This window comes from Merops nubicus, unplaced genomic scaffold (assembly GCF_000691845.1).
Source record: "Merops nubicus isolate BGI_N331 unplaced genomic scaffold, ASM69184v1 scaffold12541, whole genome shotgun sequence".
NCBI lineage: Eukaryota > Metazoa > Chordata > Aves > Coraciiformes > Meropidae > Merops > Merops nubicus.
The window spans coordinates 246-18,543 of record NW_008589081.1 but is presented as its reverse complement, the minus strand read 5'-3'; the positions used below and the strand labels follow the sequence as shown (position 1 = coordinate 18,543).

The 18,298-nt window shown below is 41.1% G+C and overlaps 1 protein-coding gene across 1 annotated transcript in view; it reads left to right on the top strand.

Annotated features, from left to right (window-relative positions):
* Nucleotides 1-12,057, top strand: part of LOC103781747 (teneurin-3-like) — a 97,970-nt gene extending 85,913 nt beyond the window's left edge. Inside the window, 5 exon segments of the mRNA XM_008949468.1 lie at nt 1-3; nt 6-230; nt 1,432-3,043; nt 6,994-7,124; nt 10,455-12,057. The exon segment at nt 1-3 is cut by the window's left edge and continues 87 nt beyond it. Of these exon segments, the coding sequence (XP_008947716.1) occupies nt 1-3; nt 6-230; nt 1,432-3,043; nt 6,994-7,124; nt 10,455-11,210 (2,727 nt within the window). The 3' untranslated portion in view covers nt 11,211-12,057.
* Nucleotides 12,058-18,298: the final 6,241 nt, after the last annotated feature.

The window sequence follows — 18,298 nt, the reverse complement described above, 5'->3', positions numbered from 1 at the left end:
CCCCCCGTAAATGCCTGCTGAGGATTGCCTACGACACGTCAGGGCACCCCACCCTGTGGCTACCAAGCAGCAAGCTGATGGCTGTCAATGTCACCTATTCATCCACAGGTCAAATAGGCAGCATACAGCGAGGGACAACTAGTGAAAAAATAGAGTATGATGGACAGGGAAGGATAGTGTCTAGAGTGTTTGCCGATGGGAAAACTTGGAGCTACACCTATTTGGAAAAGGTAAAGAACACTTGGGTTTTAAAAGATGTTAGGAATGTGCCAAAATTCTGCAGCATCTGACTGCTGCACACAAAGCAAAAATAGTCAGTAGCAGCACATTTCACTTATTCTAAGTATCAACATGCGATTCCTGGGGGAATGTTTTATACAATAGCTACGTAATCAAGCAGTAGCTAATTGCTTGGAATTGATGTGGTTTTAAATTATTTACGCCAACAACTCAGAAGCAGCATCTGTATTTACCTTTTGTCTTAACACTTAAAATAAGGTAGAGGGACTAGGTCTCTGCAGTGTAATTCAGTTGAAAATAATCTGGTTTTAAATTCCTCACTGTTGGATTTTTTTTCCCATTACCAAGAAAAGCTCTTGTTTCTAAATAGTTACAGCTGTCAATTTGTACTTGCTATATGATGTAGCATCCAAATAAACAATAGGCAAAAGATTAGGTATCTTCATTCTATGTAACAATTGCTGAATGATAGCTTTCCCTCTAGAAATACCTGTGGAAGTCCCTCTTGTGCTATCTCATGCGTGCTATGCAAAAAGAGAATCCGTTTTTTTCTGGGGTTTAAATATATTTCTATTGAAGCTGTTGCTCGGCAAGTACTGTTTACTGCTCATTGTAGACATAATTTAATCAAGACCTATGATACATAATAGCCACGCATCAGAAAATTGTCAGAAAAATTCCAAGTAGCTCCTTTTGATATAAACAAACAACTGTTTTGCCTCCCTTAAAAGCTTACAGAACAGGAACACAGCATTCAGGGACCTCAGGCTATTCAGATTCTTCAAAATCATCTCTAATTGTAGAGAAGAAATTGTATCTCCCATATGTTGTTCTCCTCCTGAGTTAATGGCTCTAAGACAGTTTTACTTCTCCCCATATTAAACATGACTTATCTGAATCCATTGACAATCTGCTGTTTAGCTGTGAGTGCTTGATAAAAGAGTGATACAGTCATAACAAGTGGCAAATTATGAATGTGGAACTACTAATTACAGAACCCCTTACAATTAAGCATCTAAGTAAATTAGGCAGGGAGATGTTAACAACATGTAAGGTCAAGGATAACTCAATTAAAGAGGAGATAATTTCCTCAAGTGAGAATGTCACATTTTTGTAAAGAAATCGTATTGGTATGTGGGGGGTGATGCTCCATCATTTGTCACATGGTAAAAATCTGTTCTTAATTTTCAGTCAATGGTTCTTCTGCTCCATAGCCAAAGGCAGTATATCTTCGAATATGATTTGTTGGATCGTCTTTCAGCTGTCACCATGCCCAGTGTTGCTCGTCATACCATGCAGACCATCCGCTCCATTGGCTATTACCGGAATATATACAACCCCCCGGAAAGTAATGCCTCTGTCATAATGGACTACAACGAAGAAGGGCAGCTCCTTCAAACGGCTTTCCTGGGGACGAGCCGGAGAGTGCTGTTCAAGTACAGACGGCAGACCAAGCTCTCAGAAATTTTGTATGATAGTACAAGAGTTAGTTTTACTTACGATGAGACAGCGGGAGTCCTGAAAACAGTAAACCTCCAAAGCGATGGTTTTATCTGCACCATTAGATACAGGCAGATTGGCCCATTGATTGACAGGCAGATTTTCCGCTTTAGCGAGGACGGAATGGTAAATGCCCGATTTGACTACAGCTACGACAACAGCTTCCGAGTGACTAGCATGCAAGGCGTCATCAATGAAACTCCGTTGCCCATTGATCTCTACCAGTTTGACGATATCTCTGGCAAAGTCGAGCAATTTGGAAAATTTGGAGTTATATATTATGATATTAACCAGATCATTTCAACGGCTGTCATGACCTACACGAAACACTTTGACGCGCATGGCCGCATCAAGGAGATCCAGTACGAAATATTTCGGTCGTTGATGTATTGGATTACAATTCAGTACGATAACATGGGGCGCGTGACAAAAAGAGAAATTAAGATCGGGCCGTTTGCCAACACCACAAAATACGCTTACGAGTATGATGTAGATGGTCAGCTCCAGACTGTTTATCTGAATGAAAAAATAATGTGGCGGTACAACTATGACCTGAATGGCAACCTCCACTTGCTCAACCCCAGCAGCAGCGCCCGCTTGACGCCGCTTCGCTATGACCTGAGAGACAGAATCACTCGACTAGGGGATGTCCAGTACCGGCTAGATGAAGACGGATTTCTGCGTCAGAGGGGCACTGAGATCTTTGAGTACAGCTCAAAGGGCCTTCTGACTCGAGTGTATAGCAAAGGCAGCGGCTGGACGGTGATCTACCGCTACGATGGGCTTGGACGGCGAGTTTCCAGTAAAACTAGCCTTGGACAGCACCTCCAGTTTTTCTACGCAGACCTTACCTACCCAACCAGGATAACTCATGTATATAACCACTCAAGTTCTGAAATCACATCTCTTTACTATGACCTGCAAGGACACCTTTTTGCCATGGAAATTAGCAGTGGAGATGAGTTTTACATTGCGTCAGACAATACAGGGACACCACTGGCTGTTTTCAGCAGCAACGGTCTCATGCTCAAACAAATTCAATACACTGCTTATGGGGAGATCTATTTTGACTCTAACCTTGACTTCCAGCTGGTAATTGGATTCCACGGAGGCTTGTATGATCCACTGACCAAGCTAGTCCACTTTGGAGAAAGAGATTACGACATACTGGCAGGACGGTGGACAACACCTGATATTGAAATCTGGAAGAGAATTGGGAAGGATCCCGCTCCTTTTAATTTGTACATGTTTAGAAATAACAACCCAGCCAGTAAAATACATGATGTGAAGGATTATATCACAGGTAAAAGACTTTGGTTACTTAATTGCAAGACTGTCTCCCACTTACTCGATAATTTAACCTTCTGTGTTCTCATAATCTGGAATCTGATTATCTGGGTTGCACGTGGGGATACTGTCTGGGGAAGATCAGTAAAGAAACTCTGAGAGAAGAGAATTGTTTAGAAAAGTACTTGGTGTTTAGAACCAGATCAACAAAGTAATTTTAGCTTGGGGGTGCTGGACCTGTAAGTAATCAGTTCAGACTGGAATTCATCATTTTGCTGAAGTACCTAAATACGTCCATGTTTGGAAAAGTTCTTTATGAGGAAGCATTATGTGCTTAACAATGAGAATAATTACAGCAAAGACACTTACCAGGAATAGTGAAATAGCAAACGTAGGAAATATTGAAAATAGCTCCTCTAGCTTTAGACATTGATTTAGTTACCTGTGTAAGAGATTAAGATCCACGGGCCATTATTAGCTTTCAGGTTTGGGTAACTAAACCTAAACCTCGTGCCCTACACAGGCCTTATGATGCTTTGATATTAGACTGTTAACCCAAAAAGTTAATTCAGAGCATCTCAGTATGCAGAGGGGTTGGGTTTTGCAAAGTACCTTTTGGAGTACCAGTGGAGTATCTCTCTTCCTCTCCCACTGACTGAACTGTAACACAAGGTGCCTCAGCAAGAGATCCCAGCGCACTGGGCAACAAAAGAGGAGCCTTCAAATCTTCCAAAAGTTCTCCTTCCAATCCTGTTATGAATTAACCAGGGTGCTTATAATGATAAAAAAGAATAGTATTGAGCAACTACAAGAATAAGAACCCCTCAAGACTGTTCATGAGAACCTCCTTACATGTGGATTAGAGCCAGGCAGCATAATGTCAATTATCCAAGAAAGGGAAGTCCCATAAGCTCCAGGGCCAGCACAAAATAATGAGTACACAGCCAGGAGCAGAGAAGGAGAAGTGGGATACAGAAAAAGGAGTGTGGATCTCTTTTTTCACAACAAAAAGCTACTAACATGCCACTTCTTGTGTAACCGAGTTCTTAGGGAACCTGTATGTTTTTTGTGGTTCTAGAGTCAGTGATGTGTCATGTTTTTCATGAAAAAAAAAAAAAATCTGATTGCACATCTACAAAAAGTTTCAGAAAAATGCATGGCTTAGACACATTTGAATTTTCATATTGGAATAGATTAAATAATCCAAAATGCTTTAGAGACACAGTGCCAGACTGCAGGAGGGGCTTAGCCCCACTTACCTACAAGTTGTGAGGCTACCACTCAGAAAAGCATCCTACAAAGTGGGCTTGCATTAATTTAACAAACAGCAGCTATTAACAGGGCTGCTAACGGGCTGCCTGGGAGCAAGGATAATAACAGACCTTTGAATCTGTCCTCTTTTAGCAGCGTGTGCTGCAGGGGATGCAGTTGCAATCAGATTCTTTGTGGCACTGAAAATGGTGCACTTAGTTCAAAAATTGCCCTTAAAGTACAATTTTAGTTCTTTTCTTAGCATCTTTGATGTATGGAATACAGACACACACTGCTCATATAAGGTTATTGTTACAATTAGTCATTTGGCTGACTGGCAGTTTTATATGCAGAGCCTCATCAGGCATAGCATTTATATGGAAAGGTTAGAACTTAAGGTAAATATTTTTTGTTCTTTTAACATTTGGAAAACTTTGATTCCATGTTCCACTTACTTGGGGCTTTCTTAAATGAAAAAGACTAGACTTGGTAAGGAGCACTCTGCCAGCTTCTGCCAAGCTTAGCCTTTGTGAAAGATAGGGTAGAAAGTCAGAAACAAGGCAGAACACCCATTCTTGCCCAACAATTGTTAAATAGTTAATTGTTGGCATCCCCAATGTATTTATTTTTAACAGAGCATAAAATGTATCCTAAACAGTGTTATCTAATGCTAATTTAGTATCCTGTCTGCTTACTGATGCAACTGTAATACACTTCATTAGCTTTTCATTTCACCAGTCAAACTTCATCTTGAAGAGAGGGAGATTTCTCTTGAATCAACATTATCTGCCAAATCATTTAAAAGGTAATTGGCAATATAGGTGTTATTTCCGGGGCAGGTTGAAGACATTACAAGAAGACATACGTAACCAAAGGACAGGATGTGCTTTGCAAGACTTTTTCTTTTTTGCTTTGTTTTAAAGTATTGATGATGAGGGTGTGACATAAAGCGTGTTCAGCCTGACCATGAAATCCCAGTTTCTGTGTTAGAAGGACATCTCCCTTTAACTGTGTTCCTGTACTTGTTCTGGAAGTCACTGAGGCCTTCAGAACTGCTGAAACCTGCAATGTCTTTCAAACTGCCTTTCATAGTGCAACTCTTACACAGAACAGAAGTTTTCTTGTAAGTTTAGAACATTGGGTTTTCTGTATCAGCTTGCTGTTGTCACTGTAGCACAAATCTAAATTCATACATACCAAAATGAAGACTGTTGAATAATTTTCATACTACAGAAGGAAATCAACTGTCAAAATGTATTCCATGTAAAAATGGTATGATTGCAAAATATAGAACAATTCTAATTTTAAAAATGGCAGAAAGGAGGACCCTGGGAACTGCCAACCTGCCAGCCTCACTTCTGTGCCTGGGAAGATCATGGAACAGATCTTCCTAGAAGCCGTGCTAAGGCACAGGGAAGACAGGGAGGTGATTTGAGACAGCCAGCTTCACCAAAGGCTTCACTGAGGGCAAGTCCTGCCTAATCAACGTAGTGGCCTCCTATGATGGGAGTGACTACATCAGTGGACAAGGGAAGAACTATGGATGTCATCTATCTGGACTTCTGTAAGGCCCTTGACATGGTCCCCCACAACATCGTTCTCTCTAAATTGGAGAAGGGGTGGATTGTTTGGTGGATGAGGAATTGGTTGAATGGTCTCATGGAGAGAGTAGTGGTCAATGACTCAATGCCCAGAGGGAGACCGCTGACAAGTGGTGTCCCTCAGTGGTCCATACTGGGACCACTGCTGCTTAACATCTTCATTAATGACATATACAGTGGGATTGAGTGCACCCTCATCAGCAAGTCTGCAGACAACACCAAGCTGAATGGCATAGCTGACACTCCTGAGGGATGGAATGCCATCCAGAGGGACCTGGACAAGCTTGAGAAGTGGGCCTGTGCCAACCTTATGAGGTTCAACAAGGCCAAGTTAGGACTGGGGCAATCCCTGGTATCAGTGCAAGTTGAGGGACTGAAGGGATATAGAGCAGCCCTGTGGAGGACTTGGGGACACTGGTGGATGAAAAGTTGAACATGAGCTGGCAACATGCACTTGCAGCCTAGAAAGCCAGCCATATCCTGGGCTGCCTCCAAAGCAGTGTGGCCAGCAGGTCGAGGGAGGAGATTCCGCCCCTCTGCTCTGCTTGGTGAGACACCACAGGGAGCACTGTGTCCAGCTCTGGAGTCCTCAGCACAGGAAAGACATGGACCTGTTGTAGCAGGTCCAGAGGAGGGCCTCAGAAATGATCAGAGGGCTGGAGCACCTCTCCTATAACGAAAGGCTGAGTGTAGGGGTTGTTCAGCCTGTAGAAGAGAAACTCAAGGGAGACCTTATTGTGGCCTTTTTGTACCTATAGGAGCTCTATAAGAAAGATGAGGACAATCTTTTTAGCAGGGCCTGTTGCAACAGGACAAGGAATAATGTTTTTAAACTAAGAGAGGGGAGACTTAGACTAGACATAAGGAAGAAATTTCTTACAATGAGGGTTGTGAAACACTGGCACAGGTTGCCCCGAGAAGTGGTGTAGAAGCCCTGTCCCTGGAAACATTCAAGGTGAGGTTGGATGGGGTACTGAGTAACCTGATCTAGTTAAAAGATGCCCCTCCTCACTGCAGGAGGGGTTGGACTGGATGATCTTTAAAGGTCCTTCCCATCCCAAAGCATTCTATGATTCTAATATTTTTCTCTTTTTTTCTAATAATTCTCTTTCAGATGTTAACAGCTGGCTGGTGACATTCGGCTTCCATCTACACAATGCCATTCCTGGTTTCCCTGTTCCAAAATTTGATTTAACAGAACCTTCTTATGAACTTGTGAAGAGCCAGCAATGGGAGGACATACCAGTAAGAACTAAAACTAAATGTACAAATCAAACAAGACAGAATGTTCCTTCTGTTCAGGTCTTATCAGGCATGGATAATCCTGACAGGGTTCTTGCTAAGTTAAATCTGAACAGTGCTTTTCAGAACTCTGCTTTTCTCTGCTTTCAAAACAATTCAGGAAATTACAGATAGTGGTTTTTCTTACAGATTTCCTAAGTTAGGCACCAGTTTAAATAACCTTTTTTTTTTGCTCTCAGCAATAATAAAAATGCAGAAAGACAATAATCAATGAAAAGAAGTCTAAGACCCTTTAAAGATTTCTAAGTTTTGTAGCAGAAACTACAGATTAGTACTTACACTCTGCCTGAAGGCAGAAACTGAACACTGGAGAAAAAAAATAGGCTATGAAATAAACAGGAGAACAGGTGATATAAATTATGCATACCAGGCACCACTACAATTTTATTTCTCTTTAATATTAACCATGTTTTATATGTAAAGATAAAATATTGAAAATGAAATTACCTGAGGTAAAACCCATTACATTACATAAAGCAAAAACTCAAGGTGGTTTTGAAATTCTTTGGAAGGAAAAAAAATGAATTTGAGTTCTGAAAACCTTCTACAGTTCTCAGTGATGGAAGAAATAATTGTGGAAGTGAAAACCTAAATCTGCTCCTTAAGAAAATTGTATTTACAAATCAAACTCGCTCAAAGACCTATGTCCTCAAAACACCCATAGTTCTCAGGAAGGAAGTGTGAAGAGACAGTAAAACAGATGATCCCATTGTGAGCAGTCAAAAACAGATCTCTTTTTACAAGAATCACAGTAAAGAACTTTACATGATTAAAAGAGGATATGGTCTTGAAGAATCTTACAACTTAATTTAGACAATAAATCATTAGAAGGGTGGCCCAGCAGAAGGTAGCAGCATGTGTAAGCTAATTTTGCATGCATGAAGTGACCCACTATATATACTTTCTTAATAGCCAGGGATTGAGTAACAGGGAAAGACCTTAGAGCACAGCATGAGACTGGTGTCTCCTCTGAGCAGTAGAAGCAGTGAAGGAGAAGCATTGCAGGAATACCATTCAAGGTGGTTGTGTCAGGAGGTAAGACACCTGTCATTGGGCATGGCTGTGAAGAACTATCACAGGTTGTTTATTTAGATTTGAAAGGTTAAAGAATGCAATTATCCACTAACACTGGCAGAGGTGCACCAGTCTGGTCAAAGTGATGAGAGCAGACAGCTAGTTGTGAAAAAATCTTCAGGAAAGAGCTCAACAATGTGAAGAATGCCAGGGGCACGTGACATTACAGAGAGAAAGGGAGAAGTGGGAGGAAAACAAAGATTTAAAAATCTCAGGTAGGAAGAAGCTGTGACTATGATATTCATTGCTGAACAAGAAAATGCAACCAGCAGCCAGAAGTAAACGCACAAACCACTTAGTATTTTGAACACTCTGGAGTAAGCTCTGAGGTTTTGCTTCAGAGCTCTGAGGATACATGTTAAAAATAAACAAACTTTGTCATTACGAAGTTGCTATAGCATCTCACTGCTCTCAGTGATAAGCGTGCTGTCTAGAATATATTTTGTGCTCAATAGCTTTCATGTAGGATTTACAACTGCTGAAATCCATACTTGTTAGCAAGTGCAGACAGCAATCTGCCACATTCAAGAAGAGTTGAGAGTCCAAGTCAATTCTTAATTCCCTCAGGAGCTGTCCACTCCAGAAAGCTGCCCGCATGGCAGAGCAGAGAAGCCTTTGCAAGCCTTTCACCAGGCTTTGGTAGCAGCAAGGCTGAATTAAGGTTGTAGGAGTCCATTAATTACTCCTTGGTCTCTCACCCAGAAATTTGGGAAAATTGAACACGCTTTTGCCTCATTTGGCAGCAATGAATCAAACGGGTAAAATAATATTTGACTGAAGGGAGAAGGGGTCAATTGGAAGATAAACTGGATCATCTACAGAAACTAAGTACTCCTTTTCAAAAGTGCAGCCAAAGCTATTTAAATCTTTCTCTCTGTTTCCTGCTGAGACAACTGCTAGGGCAGCTGTCTGCTCCCCACCTCCATCAATACTAGCTCGTTCACAGCTTGTGGCTGTTAAGGCCCAGGGTTAGACAGATAAGATGTGCCTGTTCTGTTCAGTTGTAAGGTCTCATCCCAACCACAGCTGACTCCGTAATGTGAGCTGCCCTGCTTTCCGGCTAGCTGCTCCTGCTCTTCTAGCTGTTCTGGCCAAGCACAGCCATTACGCTGGCAGGTCCCGTTCCCAGCTATCCTCCCCCTTTACAGAAAGCACTTGTGGCATGCTGGGATAGGTGTAGCTCTTAACAGTCAAAATAAACTTCTTTTGCAGATTCTCATATCCTAGCTTTTCTATCTTGTGCTTTTGCATCCCACAGTTGCACCTCGTTATTCCCTCCTCTTTATAGCATATCCACCTTTTCAACAAGACTCCCCCAGATACAGTAAAACATGAAATACCAAGCGAGCATATTTTAGACTTCCACATTGGTTCCTTTCTTTCATTGCCCTTTGTCTTTGCTAGTGGTCAACAAAGCACTCTGCTCTGTTCAGGATGGCACCCATCTGAAGTTTGGGGGGGAGAAGCTGCTCATCTCTCTCAGGCAGCATGCTGATACTTGGGGTGAAATGGAAGCTCACACAACAGAATTGTCCACAGCCTTTTCACACATCCCCTTCTATCAGTTTCTGCAAGTATTTACAAGAAAAGGCACCAGTCCCCAGTATTCCATCTCACTGCTCTGCACCATTTGCTTTTCTTTTACTGTAAAGACTGTTGTTACAGTTTGATTCCTCTCCTTCCTGTAGCAGCTTGAGGGGTTATGAGAGCCTCCCTGCAGTTTGGTCTCAGACTGCAGCTACCTGAGAGACTCTTTATCTCCTGACTCAGCGTAAAGAAGGGCTTGTTCCTGTCCTAAAGTGCAGCTTTGTGACCTGAAAACATCTCCTCAATTTGAATGGAGTCAGAGTAGACAGGAGCTGCATTCAAACAAGCGGATGAGACTGCACTATACTAAGATAGCTCTTACCCGTATTAAGTATTACTGTTGCAAAGGTCTGTCCTGTGGTAACCCAAGGTAAATGTCATTTTTGTGTAGGTTCTCAGGGAGACAAAGAGAAAAAGCACTGAACGTTATCAAAGAAAATAGCCTTGTAACTCAGCAGAACAAGCAGTACGTGGATTTAATTAACTCCTTGGCACTGTCAGTTGTGGCATATCCTGTTGTCATCCACGGGCAGCACACCAAGAAAGCCTGGCTGTTTGGCATGTGGTGGGCTACAGATGGCTGGTAAAACTTCTGTCTGTTCTTGTTTACAGCCAATTTCTGGAGTGCAACAACAAGTGGCGAGACAAGCAAAGGCTTTCCTTTCCCTGGGAAAGATGGCAGAAGTGCAGGTCAGCAAGCGGAAATCCAGTGGAGAGAAGTCATGGCTGTGGTTTGCTACGGTGAAGTCTCTGATTGGGAAAGGGGTGATGCTCGCTGTCAATCAAGGCAAAGTACAAACAAACGTGCTCAACATCGCCAATGAGGACTGCATAAAAGTGGCAGCTGTTCTGAACAACGCCTACTACCTAGAAAACTTGCATTTCACGGTTGAGGGAAAGGATACGCACTATTTTATCAAGACCACCTCCCCCGAGAGCGACCTTGGGACGCTGAGGCTGACGAGCGGGCGGAAGGCCCTGGAGAACGGCATCAACGTCACCGTGTCCCAGTCCACCACCGTGGTGAACGGCAGGACTCGCAGGTTTGCTGACGTCGAAATGCAGTACGGCGCTTTAGCGCTCCACGTCCGCTACGGCATGACGCTCGACGAGGAGAAGGCCCGAATACTGGAGCAAGCCAGGCAAAGAGCTCTGTCCAGTGCCTGGGCCAGAGAACAGCAGAGAGTAAGAGATGGAGAGGAAGGGGCCAGGCTGTGGACAGAAGGAGAAAAGAGGCAGTTGCTAAGTGCTGGAAAGGTACAAGGATATGATGGGTACTATGTACTCTCTGTGGAGCAATATCCAGAATTAGCAGACAGCGCTAACAATATACAGTTCCTCAGACAAAGTGAGATAGGAAAGAGGTAACACACTGGCTTAGCTCAGGCTGCCAAAGAGACTGTGTCCCAGTGTCTTCTAAAAAGGAGACCAAACTGTTTTGCTGCATTACTACTTGAGCCTAAGCTTACATCTTTGCTCAGATTTTTTCTGTAGCACAATCCGAACAGACTCTAACGAAAAGAGCGCCTTCCAGAAGAATGATACTGCTAATGACAAAACTTTTTTTTCTCAATGACCTTAAAGGTGATCTGCTTTAAAGAATATGTTTACATATGCATATCGCTGCACTCCAGTTGGACTGAAAAGTATTAAAAAAAAAATAAAATAAAATAAAGAAGAGGCCTACAGATTTTGGCAACAGGCTATCTGTTCCTTTGAGGCACTGTACTTAATTAAGATACAGCCCATACAATGTTTCCAAATATTACTGAATTGTTGACCTTTGCTTACCAGAAGTAGTCTCTCTCTTTCTCTTTTTCTCTCTCTCTAACTCTTTCTCACTGCATAGGATGTGGTATATGTCTGTTAATTTTAAAATGTGGGGCAAAAATTACTGTTTATAGACGACCCAACTGCTTTAAACTGTGCTGCTTTCTAAAAGGACATTGGCACAAGTGACTTATGCTACCATGGGAATTTAATAATGGATTTTACAATGCTAACGTGGTTTGCCTTGGGGGGAAAATGGCAAGTAGAATCCTTGTTACAGATAAGCAAAGGAAACCCTGATTTTTTTGTAAATTATGTGAGACGAGTTGTTTATGGATTTTTATATGAATAACAATTTACTGTACATCAAATATTAGTCTCAGAGGAGTTAATTTATGTAAAGTGTTTAAAAAAGTTTATACTTAAAAATAAAACGATAAAAACATGTGCTGTGTGTGATTTTTTTAAAGAAAAAGGAATTGCACCTTTTTATGTTATAGCTGTACAGTATAAAGGATTATATTGTAGAGATATAACAGCGATGACTAATGTCCAAAAGTGTTAATATTTTTGTATTAGGTTTGAAGCCGTGCATCTATCACTCTGCTGATGGGGTGGGACACCCCACGGGGGCTGGCTCAGCCAGAGCGCAGCTCCCTCCCCTCCCGTACCTCTTCCGTCACCCAGGCCAGTGCCACTTCATCAGTCATTGGTAGAAGGCACAGTAACCAAATATGGCTCGTTTATTATGATGGAAGACTTTAATAGGTTGGGTTTTCCTTGTCTTTTTCCAGCCCTAACGTAATAAATGGACATTTATTCATACCAGGTGGGGTTTCTGTTGTTTTTTTAGAGGCTTTGTTTCACAACGGAGAGAATAGTGTCTCAGGTGCTTGGCAAATTGTGCGTAGAAGAAGAAGAGGAAGAAATGATGTAGTTTCATCCAGTTATGTCAACTTTGTCTTCTGTATAATACAGCTCTTTTAGATGTTGATAACTCCAGATAGAAGAAGCGTACCTCTGACCTGATGCTACAGAATTGCTCTTTAGGCAGGCAGGCAGGCAGGCTGTTCAGTAGGTTCACCTCCTGGCCTTCAGCTGGCAGATCAAATCCCAGCACTGTGAACGCTGAACCTGGGGATGGAGAGGAAGGTCCCGTTCTAGTGCCTAGTCTGCATCTCCACACCACTGCGTAGATTCGGCATGCTCTGCTCCAAGGCCCAGCACATTTGCTGCAGGACAGAACTGAAGTGTGCAGCTGGTTCCTTATAGGAAGCCTGTGGTGGCATCTATGGCATCTGTTCTGCATCTTGGCTGAAACCATTCTTAGAGCTTTACTCTCAAGAGCACTAAATTCAGCCACAAAAATAATTTTTTTTTAAGACGAGACAAAATTGGGGGGTTTTGATGTTCATTGAAATATACACAGTATTTCTATCCATGTATTATAATGACAAAACATAGTAAGTGAACGTGTCTTAACTATGAATGGTTCAAGTGGATGTAATAAAAATAGTTTTCTAACTGCTTTGTATTCTGAAAGTCTATGGTACTACATACTCTAAATTGCACATTAGGATTGTTTGATAAACAGATTTGGATTTCTCCCAGCCAAGTCGCTACCAAATCTACAGTATCAGTGCTATTACTGTATGTGTGTATTTGGTAGAGCATACAGAACTAATTACACATATAATGAATGCTAATCATCTATTAGAGTGAAAGCACAGATTAGTTGTTAGTATTTTTACCCTTGAAGTCTTGAGGGCCCTAAATTTAGAGAGGATGATGTGTCAGACCCCAGAGGCATGTCATTGATCTGCGTATTCTTTTGCAAGATGTGAAATGCTAGGTGTTTGCAGTTCTGTTGGGTGGCTCTTCCACAGCACTGTATTTAGCATGCTGTAAGTGCTCTCTGTTGAAATAGGCTCATATTCTAAATTATGTCAAATGTTTCTGTTCTGTTTGAATATGAAAAGCTTGTATAACATGTCAACGATGAAATATATCTTCTACTTGACTCGTACCAGTTCCTTCTCCTTTGTTCTGGCACCAATAAACAACAAATTATAGTATCTGTTGGTGATCATTTTAGATAAAGTCAAATCAAGCCAATTAGTGGCCTTGTTAGTAGGTATAATGAGCCTATTTCTTGCTAAAAAAGACTTGTGATCTGGACATGCTCCTGCAGGAAATAGTGACCTTGGGGAATATATAAACAAAAGATCTTTTTAAAGAAAAAATATGCATAATTAAAGGAAGCATATTACAAAAAAAAAAAAAGAATACTCTAAGTATTTTAGGCAATGCCAGTCAAAATGCTATCCTGATATTTTGAGATGTATATTTCGTCTGATTTGTATTGTTCTTTTAATTTGCCTTCTTAACTTTATATGTGTCCTGAATTTTCCACAAATTGATAACTATAGATTGCATCTAGGCTTTCCAATAAAAGCCAACCCAATGTGTGTGTGTGTGCGTGTGTTTATATTTGGGTTTTAAATCTGTAGTTAGAAAAAGCATCTGTGCTATTGCTTTTCTCATTGTATCAGAAGAAGGAGACTGATTCAGCTGCACTCCTATCGATTCATTTGCTTCACAGTTGGCAGTATCTTTTTTGACTCTGTCCAATGGCTTCGTCTGCTAACTCAGCAAAGTGAATTGCTCCATGGGATCTCTCAGGTGGCCTACTTTAGAGAAAACATCAAATATACCTCACAAAGCCAAAGCTTTTATAGATAAGGAAAAGCCAAAGGAAAAAAAAAAATTGCTTAGAACTGTGTTCTCTCATGTGCTCCCCAGTAAAAAGGCGACAAAAAGTGTTTGATTATAAATAATTAGGCTGGCACTGGTAGTTACATATATACACAGAAGAGATCCTTCATTCTGCATTTAGACCCACTTCGCAGAAACTGCTGACTTCAGCACTGCTACGTGTCAAGAGACTGCTTTGATTTTAGTTGGAACAGGCAGACTTCATCACACTTAACTTTGTAGTGACAACCTCGAGTTGATAACATGTTGATCCAGCACGAATCGGGTCACTCTGCTTAGCTAACTGTGGCCTAATTCTGTTATTTAAAAAAAAAAAAAAATCCAGTAGGAGAGCTTTGTATGTTCACACTTGGGAGGTGAGAGATTTGCATTTGACAAGGGGGAAAAAAAATGCCAGTTACCACTGCCACTCTTCAGAGGCAGTTCTAAAGTGACGGCTGAAAGACTGTAGAAGAAAAAAACACTGCATAAAATAACAGTATAAAATTATTGTCTATGTCTAAATAGGCTGCATTTGCAGAGAATCTGAGATGACGTGATGTTTGAATTCTGTTTTCAGAAAAAAGAGTTCTTCTGAAAGTGTTAATACCTTGGTTTACTGTTAACTCCAGAATGGCAAGCTACACCTATACACATGGCCAGCTGGAGAACCATTAAGGAAAAGAAAAGCCTAACGTGTAATTCTTTGGGGATGGGAAACTGAAGCAAAGACACTTACTAGGAACAGCTTCTAAGCAGCTTATTAGAAGCTGCTTATTTGACACATATTAGAAGCTACCAGGGTTAAAAATAAGCCAAAGCAGAAAGCATCACCCAGGATAAACTGAACAGCGCAGGCACAGTGAGATCATGCCCCTGACTATAAAGCCACATCCAAACTGACTAGACTGATCAGCTTCTCATCTAGTCGTTGTTAGTTCTAAGGACTAAATATGCAATGCTTATAAAATCAAATAGTCTTTGATTGTACACACAAGTTGCTGATTTTCAATAATTTAAAAAAAAAAAAAGGGGAAAAAAAACAAAACAAAACAAAAAATTAATTGATGGGTACATGCCAATTTTTTTTTCCCCTTGGGAAAAAAAGAATACATGGTCTATAGCTGTCATGCTGACAGAGCTTAAGACTTTAAATTTTTTACTCTTAAGTTTTTATATTTGTTGCAGAATGACCATATGAGGCAAATTTAATTGTGTGAGTGTCTACGCTAGACCTAAAAAAAAAAAAAACCAACTCAAAACTCTAAAAATAGATAAAGCCCTGCTCCTCCCCCTTAGACCATTTTTCACCAAGAGTAATGTAAATCAGAATGCCAGCAGGTAAAAGCTGAAAAAATGCAGCTTATCTCTACAGCCATCCCAGAAACCTGAGTATTTGTTGCAGATCACTAAAAATGTCTTTGGCCTTTCAGGGCGAAAAGCGGGCGGAAAGGTTTGTTTCTCGTGCCACCCCCAAATCAGAAGATACAATAGTGGCTATGGCAGCTGGCACAGTGAGGGTGGCAGAGGAACCAGAACGTGCTGCCTGGCACCCGTCCGAGTCTGCCCCGCTTCAGTAACTGTAACATCCGCGCGTGCTGCGGATGGCCAGGGAGGGACCGCGAAGGGGAGCAAAATGTCCTGTCATTAGGCTGTCTGAAATCCCACATGGAGAGTGAAGTTGCCAGACAAACACCGGCCTGAGGATTATCTTAACTCTGTACACATATCCTAAAAAAAAATAAAAAATCCAAATCCTGGCCCAGTTTCTAGCATCATAAATGCACACAACTCTGTCGGAGCTGTGCAAGGATGACATCAAATGCACCCCTAGATAGACACAAATATGGTAAATATTGGTCCCCACTTCTAAACAAAGCAAGCTAAACAGCGACGCCATCCCTCTCTTTAAGTACACAAGAGTCTTACGTGCAATTTGGAAGGTGAAGAACAAGAATAACATGGCAGCTCATTAGAACGTCATGTTTTCACAGAACCTACTTTATTGCCTTTAGAAGTTCTGCAGGTAAACTCTCTTGTTGTTAATTACTATAACTTCCTAGGTAAATTGAATAAACCTTTTAATTTACTAAGTTAAAATTCTGTCATTGAGGAATATACATTTCTAGAGACACATGCCTTTTTTTTCCCTACCATAAACTAAGTCAAATCTCATAGTAACATAATTATGCAGCTTAGAGTTAGTAGTTCCCACAAAGCTGTCTTAATAAAGCCTTTTGGGATTCAAGAGGAAAAGGAGAAAATGCAGAAACTAAGAACAAGGCTGGAACTAAGAACAAGGCGACAACATGTTTCAACCTGCTCTAGTTACTCAATCACACTTAGGCTGTCTCAGACAGCAGGGCGAGTGCCAGGCATTACAAAGGCACACGGGAACATGTTATCCCAATGAAATGAACTATTATTTCCACATTCCAAGCCCAGGAATCATTTTAAAACTGAAATTACAGGAATGGCTACCTAATGAACCAATTAACCTTAACAATAAAAAACACAACCCACACCGTATAGGGAAAGTTAATAGAGGAATCAGTTAAGAATTCAAATCTGAGAGTAACTATAGGCATGTGATACTGTAGAAAAGTCCATCCAGTGTTTGCTAACAAGAACAAATGGCAAAAAAAATCAGCAGGGGAGGCTGGGTTGTGTACAGCACTGTAATATTAGGACAAGGTGCTAGTGACCATTTTCCTCAATGATAGGGAAGCACATACATATATTTAAAAAAAAAAAAAAATAGTGACACCAATATCTGCAGATGACAAAAGTTGATGGAGTGGCAAATAATGGCTAGGACAGAGCAGTCATACAGAACAATATGGATCACTCGCTAAAGTGAGCCCATTCAAACAAAATGCATTTTAATACAGGCAAGTCCAGAAGTAAAATATCTCAGCATAAGAAATGCAAATCTTGCTATGAAAGGTATGTAGCCGCCTACAGGAAAGCAGTGACTGGAAAGAATGAAGAGTGCATAATAGATAAATAACTTATTGTGAGATTCCACTACAATAGTGGTGGCAATGAAGAGCTCACAGGGGTGGAGAAGCTTAATGAGATTACTGGCCTTGTTAAACAAGGGAAATAGGAAGGCAATGTTATCTCTGCATATGGCAACAGCAACGGTATTCATACAGTCCTGGTGCATGCATCGTGAAGACGTTGTTAAAACCCTGGAGAGAGCACACAGGGAGACATCACACATAAATCTGAGGCTTGGCAAGGGAAACATCTTGCAGGGAGAGATTTAAACAGCTCACTCAAAAAAAAAAAAAAAAAAAGGCAGAAAGAAAAAAACGCCAAAGGGTGCTGTAACAATAGACTCTAAGTGCCTTTGCAGAAGAAAACACATTGTAGTAAAGTGCTTCGAAAGGAGGCAGGAGGGAAGAGGCAGTGGGTGGGAATGCAATTCCGATAAAATTCACATTAGAAATTAGATACTAAAAAAAAAAAAATTTGAAAAGCAGCAGGGGGGAATGCTGCTTCATGACCTCTAGAACAAACTACAGGAGATGTAGTTTCTAGAAGCTTTTGGCAAAATAGGTGGCTATTTGTATTACAAGTAATGGAAGCTGGTGCTGGGAGTTTAAACATGATGACGGCACTATCCATTTAGCTGCACAGAAGACATCAAAGTGAAGCCTTTCTAAGTCTGGCAAGTACCAGGCAGAAGGGTTGGGTTTGTCTTCCCTTTATCCCCTTCCGTTTTCCAATCCTGAATTACCTGAATTAATTTAATACGGACTGAGGCAAACAAAGATTACTCTACAAGTCCCAAGTTTTTAAACGTACAGCGAAAGGCCGAGACATTTTAAAAACATCCCTTGGTTCCACAGCGGAGATGCATTCTGTTACTTTTTATAGCAGTTGATTATTTGAACTAAACTTCTTCCCTTTTTAACTCTTTTCAT